This window comes from Oculina patagonica, chromosome 6, assembly GCF_052425735.1.
Source record: "Oculina patagonica isolate OP01 chromosome 6, crgOcupat, whole genome shotgun sequence".
NCBI lineage: Eukaryota > Metazoa > Cnidaria > Anthozoa > Scleractinia > Oculinidae > Oculina > Oculina patagonica.
The window spans coordinates 9202167-9212970 of NC_135763.1; the positions used below are offsets into that span (position 1 = coordinate 9202167).

The 10804-nt window shown below is 37.0% G+C and overlaps 1 protein-coding gene across 1 annotated transcript; it reads left to right on the plus strand.

Annotated features, from left to right (window-relative positions):
- The first annotated feature begins 1628 nt into the window (after positions 1 to 1628).
- On the plus strand, positions 1629 to 10804 carry LOC144658830 (uncharacterized). Its single transcript, XM_078519311.1, has 12 exons — positions 1629 to 1767; positions 3037 to 3179; positions 4026 to 4089; positions 4836 to 4979; positions 5611 to 5709; positions 6755 to 6871; positions 7127 to 7255; positions 7796 to 7945; positions 8187 to 8224; positions 8635 to 8695; positions 9820 to 10094; positions 10659 to 10804. Exons 1-11 carry the CDS (start codon positions 1647 to 1649, stop codon positions 10062 to 10064), a joined length of 1311 nt encoding a protein of 436 aa, XP_078375437.1. The 5' UTR covers positions 1629 to 1646; the 3' UTR covers positions 10065 to 10094; positions 10659 to 10804.

Here is a 10804-nt window from a genome sequence, read left to right on the forward strand (position 1 = left end):
TTTTAAGCACGTACGTCCACCTTGCTTACAATGGCGCTTCCAAAAAATAAATAAGATATGACATAACTCTCTTGAGTATTATGTCATTTTATTTGCGTCATGATGCTTCTTACATCAGATCCAAAATTTCTTAATTAAAAAAAAGTCGATTCTAATAGAAAACAAGAAAAGGCAAAACAAAACAAAAAACTGAGAGCCATTTTTACATTCCGCCACAGTGAAGGACTAAGAGAAGGATGATCAAAAGTGCTTGGAATCCTCTCTTTTCTTACTTGAAAACTTATTCTTGTTAATTAGGAGCAAAGTGTTTGATCTTGAACTTGAAATTTGCGGTATGATGTCTCACTGGAACCTCTATTCTATTCTTTTAGTGTAATAAAAAGACTTCGAAGAATACAAATCAGGGCCGGCTCCTTTAGTTCTCAGTAATTAGTTGCTGTAAATGCGGTAAATGCGTTGGCGTCAACATACTTGACAATTTTACATTGCTTGTTAAAACAAACTCCATTTTGATAACAATAGACAAGAATAAAATGAAATGTGCAATGACCGACAGCTCTCTACGTTTGCAGCGTTCGACCGTGAAGATAAAAAAAGTTTTTTTTCTTTTTTTTTTCAAAAAATAAAAAAGAAAGAAATGGCAAAAATGATCGCTAGCAATTGAAAGTTCACATGAGCTTTTTATTTGTGCTGTCTCTATTTGCAACAGCGGCATTAAGGGCAGTAAGTAAGTATGGGCTTTTTGCAAACAAAGTCCTGAATGCGCTTTTCATTCTGTTCAGATTAAACACTTGAGCTGCTTCAAAAGAAAATAATGCCCACGCATAAAAAAGCTTTTTCGGCTCGTCAGTGGGAATGGAGTGATGTAATACCCAAGAGAAAAATGTTTTTTTTTTTTACTCTACCTGACTGAATTCCATCACACTCTTAATTAAAGCACTTTAAATTGTTTTTAATGCGATGCAAATGTTTGACTGATCCACGTGATGGCTTACTTGAGACCATTTGACGGGTAGCATAAAATTTGTTTCCAAAGGAAGAAATGATCACAGAGGCAATTGCATTTATTTAATAAGCTTTATATTAAGATACGTGAGCTTTTGGCTCGTAAAGTAACTAATTGTTAAGGTACTCAAGCATAAAAAAACTGTTTTGGGCATCTTATTGAAAAGGAGTGATGTAATACCCTGGAGAGAAACATCCCTTTTCACATTTAAGTTTATTTGTTTTTTTTTTTTACGTGTTGTCCATTCAAATTGTTTTGCTAACAACAGAACCCATGCGTTTTCATTCATCGAACTTTAAAACCCTGCGCTGTAAATATTGGAAGCGGCCGAAAAACTAAAGAAAAGTATCAGGTCGGTCGATATCGACAGTACAAAAGTTGGTATACATACATGATTTGTTTCTGGCAAATTTTAATTTTAATTTTTTTAGTTTAAAAACTCACAGGAATTAAAAATTTATGCTAGTTAATTGCGGTAGTTTTTATAGTTGACAATAGGTATTGTTAAAGTGTTGGATACTATGTAATTAAATGTTAATATAAAAATGGGCGTTTGATTTATGCATTCAATTCCAGGGACTTTTCTTAGAAGAGACTTTAGAACTGCTTTTTCAAGCTACGATTTACTTCAAACACCAAAATGAAGGCTATTTTGGCTGCCCTGCTTTTCTGCCATTTCGTCGTGGAGATCACTTCAGTTTCATCCTTTAAAGACCTGACGGCTGTAAAGTTAGCAGAATTTAAACGTCAATGGAATGAAAGTTAGTATTTAGAATTCGACATGAGCCGACTTTTACTCGAGCTGTGATTTTCGAATAATTTGTAAATGCCTTTTCTGGTTTAAAATTCCAGGCGGATTCGACTGTAGATATTCACGATTTTTTGTGAGTTAGTATAGCATAAGACAAAACGAAAAGCCACAGAAGGCGAAAACGTTTCGAGCAAAGTTAACGTTTAATTTGCCACAAACGCCACGAGATTCTCACGATAAGATTATTTTTATTATAGCTTTCTGCTCAGCTACCGGTGAAAATTTACCTCCAAAAACATTTAACAATTGTAACAATTCGAAATGTGCGTTTTGGTAAAATCTTGAATTAAGTAAAAAATATGTGATGTAAATAATTCTTACCGAGTACGTGGAACACACAAATTTTTAGCAATAAAAGTAACTAATTTCGGTTTCAACACGATTTTCATCTGTAACGATAGTTTTTGAAAGTTCTTGCTATTTTGTATATTTTATGACGATATTACCTTGCATTTAATCCAAACTCGACTTTAAATTTGAGTCAAGTTAAGCTAGTAAGTGAATTCGTAATTCGCTGTGCGCCTGTTGTGGTACTTGAAGTGCAGAGAGAAATTAGAAATTAACCGAGTTTACTGCTAGCCTTTGGGGCAAGCGGCTCTGCGCGAGTCTTCATTAGAAGAGTACGAGTCGAGCGTGGGATGCGAATAACACGTCACACGCGTGGTTGGAAATGATATGCACGCGTGTACCTTGCGCATCATTCGCGCGATCCCGATCGCATTACGCGCGCTCTACCTCGCGCATCACGCGCGCTTTGACTCGCGCATCATGCGCGCGATCCCGCGACAACGTTTACCCTGAAACCTGGTCAGAAAGGCAAGTTTTAATTCCTCACACTCTATCTGAGGTTTCTATCAATTTTTGATTCAGGTTAGGCATATACTTACTAATTCATTTGATGTCGAAAGAAAAATGAATATCTGGGTGTCGAGAGTTCTGACATTGAACAGAAAATATATTTATGTTCAAGTGTTGTTCAATTTCGTGTATGTGATTAACTATTTATGCTTGGGCTGTGTATAAAGTGTAAAGTAAGAAAATAATCTTTGCAAGTTGTTTGCAGTTTAACCAAAAAAAGTCAGAGCTTGCGGTAAAGGGATTTCAACCATTATCACAGTGACGTGCCCAAAACTAAGCGTCGGTGAGAACTGCTGCATTAGAATAGGTCGATGTTTATTACAAGTTCTTAACAATATATGCTGTTTGTTCTCTTTGATAGTCGAGCAGCCAAACACAAAGCTTGCAGCAAAACTGACGAGAATCTTCGACGAAGGAGCATCCGGAAAAGATAACGAATCAGGAGCTGGAGTAGGACCAGGCCCAGACCCAGAACTGAACGCCGTCAAAGCCGTTGTGGAAGCGGTAAGAGCTCCTGGTAGTCTGCTAGGCCTACTCTGGGACCAAAAATCGCCCAAAATCGCCTTAAGTCGCCCAAAGTCGCCTTAAGCCCAAAGTCGCCCAAAGTCGCTCTAAGTATAGATATTTTCTGTAACAATGCTTTATGGTGTACCAGGATGATTCCCATGTACATGTATACAACAACTGTACTTAGGTCGGTCGCCTAAAAGGTCACCTAAAATTGCCTAAAGTCGCTCAAAATCGCCCAAAGTCGCCTTAAGTAGCCCAAAATCGCCTTAAATCGCTCGTTATTTTGGACACAATGAGCTAAAATCGCCTAAAGTCGCCCAAAGTTACGGCGACTTTGGGTCCCAGAGTAGGCCTTCTGCTGGTTTAGGGGAATCCTTGTTTACAATATTTTCCACATTAGCATAACCACCACACTTTCTGATCGAGCTACAAAAATATCAGTTCTAAATATTGAAAGTACTTGCTGCAGATAACTCTTGCTATAAATTTGAGCCTGGTGTATAAAATACTTTTTCTGTGACGTAAGCTTGAAAGCTTATATTTTGCAAAAGAATGTATAAACTCATTAGCGCTTTTGCCACCCAGAAATTTTGCAGTTTTTGAACGCTTACATCTCCTTGAATATAACACGTAAGGAGCTGAACATTTCTTGGATAATTAAGTTTCACGAGCTCTCTAAACATCAGAAGTCCCTTTGTGCATAACATGATGCCTCCTCTTCGCAGACTGTATGCTATTGAAGCAAAATGTAAACAATGACCTCAGTAAATATCGCTCAATATATGCATGTTTATTATCTCAAAACAGTTATTTTAATTTGTGCGTCTTTTTTTCTTTCAGCTACGTTCCAAGATCATTCCTGCGCTCGCGAAGGCCACAAAACGAAAAGACGAGGAAAGCGAAAGTAAGTTGATCATTAAGTAGGTTATGCGTGTGCCAGATATAGAGTTGAAGCATAAAGCTGGGAGGGGAGGTTAAGGGAGAGGGAAAGCGTGCTACATTAACGAAAGTGATGGATTTCACCAGGAGCAAATGGTCAAGACTGTGCTAAGTGCAGAAGTAATTGCTTGAACTGTTTTTCCTTGAAAAATTAAACCTCCTTTGTTCTTGTCAGTTTTGATTTAAGATGTGAAAGATGAGATAAATAGTTTATTTATACATAACTTTGCAATTCGAAGGTTAAGTTTTATGGGGCCCTGCCAGGGTAAATTCCGACAAGTGACACGGCCCAAAAAGTAGCGACAGCACATAAAATAAAATTGCGACAAACAACAGCACTTTTGAAAAAACTTAAATTCTAACAAGGACAAGCAGTTTTCCTTCAATTCAACTACCGACAGCGACGGGAAGTGTGATAAAACAGCGACACAGGACATTTCTAAATTTAGACAAGCGACACAGGATCCCCCCCCCACCCCCGGCAGGACCTCTTTTATGTCATATTAACAAAACTAGGTATATATAAAGGCGATAACTACTTAAAATATTAAATTCTTAAAATGGAATAACTATACAAAAGATACAATACTCTAAGGAATGTATATATGTTTCTCTATTTCCCAGTCCAACCCGTGTTTTTTTCTAACTGTAGAATGAACTTGCATTAGGTTTGACTTGCCAAGAATAACTAATTGTTCAATTTTTTTTTAGATTACGCTAAGGAACTGGTAGAGAAGTTGAAAGGTGATGCCAGCAGAAAGGATTTGAAGCAGGCACTTGGTAAAGCTGTGATGGAACTGCATGATAAGTGTGACAAGACTCAGAGTTACTTCCTGAAAATGGCGAATATGTCAGGTTAGTTACTCCCTTTTTGATAATTTGGCAAATCTTAGAGTAGGTTTCTATTGAGTGGCCGTAAAACCAAAACCAAGTAATCACTCAAGCCAATCGTAAAGAAAACAGCAAATCCGGTAAACCAATCAAACCTCAAAGCAAATGCATGTAGCCGGCTCGAAGCAATCTCTAAGCGTAGTAATGCGCGCAAAACAAAGCAAACGCGAATTGAAAGTGAAACTCAAGTGAAAACCGCTCTATCATTTTCTTATTTTTTTCTGAATAATTGGTTGCTTTTAATTATGAAAAAAGAAGCAATAATAGTTTTGTTGTTTTTAGCTTTCCACTACTAGGGGAACGCCTAACTAGAACTATATCTTAAAGGAATGTAAAACAGTATTATAAACAGATAATAAATAGCAAAATTCAGAGAGAAATTTACAAATAATTTATAGAAACATCCTGTAAGAAAAATTACAATTATGAATTGCAAAGATAGCTGCCACTAATCCATCTAAGATGTTATACAAATCAAGCCAAGTATCTGGGTGTTACTTGAGACGGACCTTATTGTGCTGAGTTGTTTTTTGAGAATTTATAAATTGAATGTGATCAATAATTTTTGCACTTTGTACGCGTTTTATTTTGTCAGGCTTGATTGACGTTTTGCGCCAGGCAATGGGACCAGAAGAGGAATTGGATGAAGTGAAAATGATGAATGAAAGGAACGACGAGGAAGGCGAAGGTTTCGGTAAGAAATTTGCACACTGACAACAAACAAATGGTAAAGCTCTTTGCTCTTTCTTAATTAGGCATTGCAGAGAAATTTTTCTGCGTTTTCAGGTTGCGTCGAAGTCTGCGTTTGCTTTGATTCAGTTCTGTGTTCTCTGATTGGCCAATCTAAAAATTCGCGTCACTTGCCTGAACAATCAGATGTCAAACGAAACTTAGCCGCACGTATTCATTCTTTCAACAAATATATATAGCAAGGCATTTATTTTTTAGTTTATATTAAATTTTTTTTTTTTTTATTTAATTTTTTTTTTTATTTTTTAAATTTTAATTTTTTTTTTTTTATTTTAAATTTTAAAAAAAATTTAATTTTTTTAAAAAAAAAAAAAAAAAAAAAATAAAAAAATATTTATATAAGATAAAAATATAGCCGCGCAAAAAAACAACAATTACAGATTCCATTTCACCACCAAATAAGTTAACATTTCGGAAATGTTGAGTCAAGATTTGGGACATGAAATCTGCCATATTTTTCTGAGAGCTGTCTTGATTCCGATACGCTTGCCAGGAATTACGTCCCGAAAAGTCTAGCTAGTATATCTCAGAGAATTCGCAGAAACCTGTCTTTTTCTTCGGGGGCCCCCTCTTGGGGGTGTGGGGGGGGGGGGGGGGAAGGGGGGGGGGGGGGGGGGGGATATATTAACTGCAATATTGAAATCCTATTGCAAAAGGCAGCAAGTGACCTTGACCGAAGGTAGCACAAAAAAGAACAGGTTATACAAATATACGACCTAAATGATTAAGGCGCACGACAGTGAGAACTGACAAACAATTAACTTAACTGTATGAATGCATAACAGCTCACAGAAGCTTCGAAATTCGAAAAGTGTCACTCTAAATATTCTCTTGACTCTGATCGTATCCCTATTATCGAAACATGTCATTCACGGTACATTTACACATAATTTGATATTTTAATGTTATTGAAATAGTTCAATGACTAAATATTTATTAACTTCAAGATGAAAAAACAATGAGATGATTATTATGTTCTATTTTATCAGAGGTGTTGCAGAAACTGTTTGATCAGGCAGGAGATAAGAAAGTTAATCCATCGTTAAAAAGCTTCTTAGCAGTAAACAGACTGCTTGCTCACGCCACTTGTGGTAATCCAGTGGAAGGTAAGACATACTTTTTTTATTGCTTCAGTATATTTTCTTGACAAAAGAGAATACAGTAGTTTAAAGACCAAGTAAAAAAGTCAAGTGAAGCGAAAAACCTGGTGCTTTGAAACTTTGAAGTCCCCAGAAAAGTTTGTATGCCTATTTTTGCCACTCGTCAAAACAGGACGTTTTTTGAGGTTCCTCTCGTGGGATAAAGTAAGGTTTTGTTGACGATGACTTCATTGGTATTGTAAACTTTTGTTTTCTCGCCAGGATTGGTCGAAATAATTGAGAAAAGGGCGGACGAGGAGGACTCTGATAACGAACCCTTTCCTGATCTAGAAGACAAAATCTTTCCATTCCTCGGTCTGGGCAATGGATCCTCAAAACCGTGCAAAAAAGGTAAGTCATGTTTTCATAAGTACCCAACGGGATAATTTTTCAAAATAGACTTGTCAATGATTGCTCTAAACGATTAATAGACATCTAATAACAGGTTTAACAACCGTGGGAAAAAAATACCCGCTCTTCACAGCGAGATAGCAGTAGATAGGTAAATGAAGTTGCCAGCCAGGATCCGTTACGAGGTAGCTATTTCCCAGCAAGCACCATTTATGAAAGGCTGGTTTTCCAAGGAATTTTTTTTTCATATTTTTTTTTGCCAGCCAGCAAGACAGACAAACTCTTAAGTTAATAACATTAATTAATTTATAAATTAAAAACTGATTGCAATTAAGCGAGGATAGAAACAGGCTGTGGGAACAAGGATACTGTACATGTTTGAATAAAAAATTGCCCACCAACCAAGTACACGGTTAAACCTTTTTAATGAAGGTCATATATTCTTTTGCTTGAATCCAAACAAATTAAGCCTGCCCACATATCGAGAAGTTACCCCACCAAACTAAAATTAACGTCTACCTTTGAATTTTTGCTGGCCAGGCTTGATTGACAAGAATGATGATGATGATGTTGATGATGGTGATGTTGATGATGACGATGATGATGACGATGATGATGATAATGATTCCCTCAAAAAGAAAATGATGACACTTGTTCTTCAAGAGAAAAAGAAGAAGCTTTGCATGGATGGTAGGTGGCAAGGTTTTTTTCCAGGGAGGAGGGGGAAAGAAATATCTGCTTTATTTGTTTCTTGGGTCAATTTGATGATTCATTTCTTTGCCATGGAGATAAAAGCCCCGCTCGCTATTGGTCACCAAAGCTCTTGAATTACGTTATAAAGAATATCATTTATGTCCTCTTTTTTTCCATTTAATGTTTCTATTTGCTTCTTTGTTTATTTATTTAATTAATTATGTTTTCGGTTTCATAGTCCCTGCTATCTTGCGTTACTTTGACATCACTCTGAAGGTAAGCATCTGACATATTTCCCGTTAGTGTAAGATTTTTTAAGGGGGTTACTTTGTTCCCACCTCTAGTCTAGGCCAGCTTTCTCTTAAAGATTTTCTATAAGGTAGTCATCTTTTTAAGTTGTAACGCTTCGTTTAAGGATGATAATATTATGTTAGACTTTCCTGTCTTTCCTGTTTTTTACGGATTTTAAGGCAACCGTGAAATTAATGAAAACATAAGTGGGATCCGCATCCCATCCAAAGAATTTAAGCCTTAAAATACATGTCTTGCTGACTGCTTATAACATATCAACAAGAACTTAATAATGCTTAAAACTTGGAAGTTGTTTTCTTCCAAATTCGAAACAATGTACGTCTGACCACTTTGACGTTGTTGTTTAACACACAACAACTTCTTTGACTTCACAGATTATTGATTTAAGCAAGAGAGTCGCTGTTCTTAAGATGGTGGATCATAAACAACAAATGGGTTTGTATTCAGTTCCAATGTGCGACTTAAGTCACCATCGGCCCTTCTCTGACCAGATCGCGAGCAGCCCTTCGTTTTCTCAGTTTGTCGAGCGTGAACCGAAAAGACTGGGCGCTATTCTTGGTTTTCACGTAACGTTATTTCGAACGTAATTCTAAAACCCAGAATCGCAAGACTCCTGGGTTTTTACCCTTCACTGGATATTAGACGTCCTTAAAATATATCTTGAAGGTTTGTAGCTCGATATCTTTCACCGTCTTTAAGATAGAGCGTTTTGAATTTCGGAGTTTCACCCCACACGAGATCAAAGATGGCCGCCAGAAGGCTGTCACGTTCTCTTTAAAAAAAGCCTCATCCTGCGATTTTTAACAATCTGGACAGTTGGGTTTTGCGAGAAGTGTTAATGTGAATGTTTACTTGTTCATGAGGGTGATCTGACCGCTTTTTGTAGCATAATTTAATGCCAGATGTTTTCATTAATTTCCGGTCGCCGTGTTGGAGCCCAAGCAGTTGGGCTCCAACATGGCGTTTCCATACTGTGCTCTCTAAATTTGCGTGAAACATTTTGACGGATAACTCGAGTACGGAATAACGTACAGACCTGAGACTTGGACAAGTAATTTCATATTGTAGTTTTCTGCAACCTGTAATATTCTTGATTTTTTTCCTCAACAGTTTTGGATTTATTTTTCGGGGCTTGATAGTGGCGTGACAGTGAACCACCTATAAGTAGTCCCTAGATCTTTTTTTCGCGCTTCTACCTCCCCGATCTCGCACATTTATTTTATTTCCACCCGCGCCAGTTTTCACTTCATGGTTGGCTTTTTTCTCAAAAGTGTTTGACGGTCGATTAAAAAATCTAACGAAAAGTTGAAATATCGGAAAGACAATTTAGCCTAATTGCTTTTAAACTTTTTGTTTAAAAGAAGCGCCTGCTTCTAATATAAAAAAATTACTCTTTCTCTGTTTATATAAGGCTAAAAATGCAATGAAAGTTCTAAAAACCAAAAGGTTTTGGACACTATGGTCATCATCAGTGACCATAGTGGTGTTTGTTTTGTTTTGGCGTCCACTATGTTGTTTTTATGCAATTGCAATTTGTCATTTTCTTTTCTTTTTTAAAGTGCTAATCGCAAAGATCAAAAGCTTGATGGAACATGGTCTATATGGGGAGGCGGCCAAGCTGGTGGGTGATGCGACCTTTGACGGTCTCAGAAGAGGCATGCTGATTGGTCTAACCGTAAAGAAGAAGTTGGGCATGGAGAAACCATCACCATCACCACCGAGCAAACCAAGCGGACCCAAAGAATTGTCTGACCTGGACAGGATCTTGAGCGAGCTCGAGATTGAGAATGATCCGCGTTACTAGACGATGTAATATAATTAGAAGCGTGTATAGGTTAGTTGTGGCTTGGGACTCTTCTGTTTTCTTTTTTTAACCAATCAGAAGTGGAACACTTGTTAGGTGTCTGGGATTTTGACTCGAAAAATTCATTACTGATGACGTAGAAGCATTTTTTATAAGGACAAAAATACTTTGTTATAATTTTAAAGCATTTTAAACCAGAGCTGCGACAAAATCTTCACGATAATGCAACGTTTAAAACATTTTTTAATTTAAAAAGTTCATCTTACTTGCGCGTGTTACATCTTGCTTTGCACGCGTTACCTAAGCCTATCAGAGAATTCTTTGCAAAAGCCGTCAGTTCCCGAAGCAATCAGCTCCCTTGCAAATTACTTACAGGATTTAACAAGACGAAACTGAAAGAAAATGTGTCCCACAAATTCGGCGTTTTCGTTTTCTAATCATAAGCAAGCTTTTTTTTTTCTTTTTTATAAGCAAGCTTTTCATACAGTATTTATTTATAGTCGGACGTGATCAGGATAAAGGTATTGTAGCTGGAAGGTAGCTGTTGTGTTTGTGTATGCACCATTCTAACTTTTTGTGTTCGTTTATTTTAAGGCCGAGCGCACAATGATATCCCCATCAAGTAAGCACAAGTTCTTGTGGCACGACAAGAGGGAATAACTCAAGCCAAGTCTACGATGATTTCCGGCAGCGTTTTTGTATTTATGTGAACTTATATCGGAAACTGAACGTTTGTAATG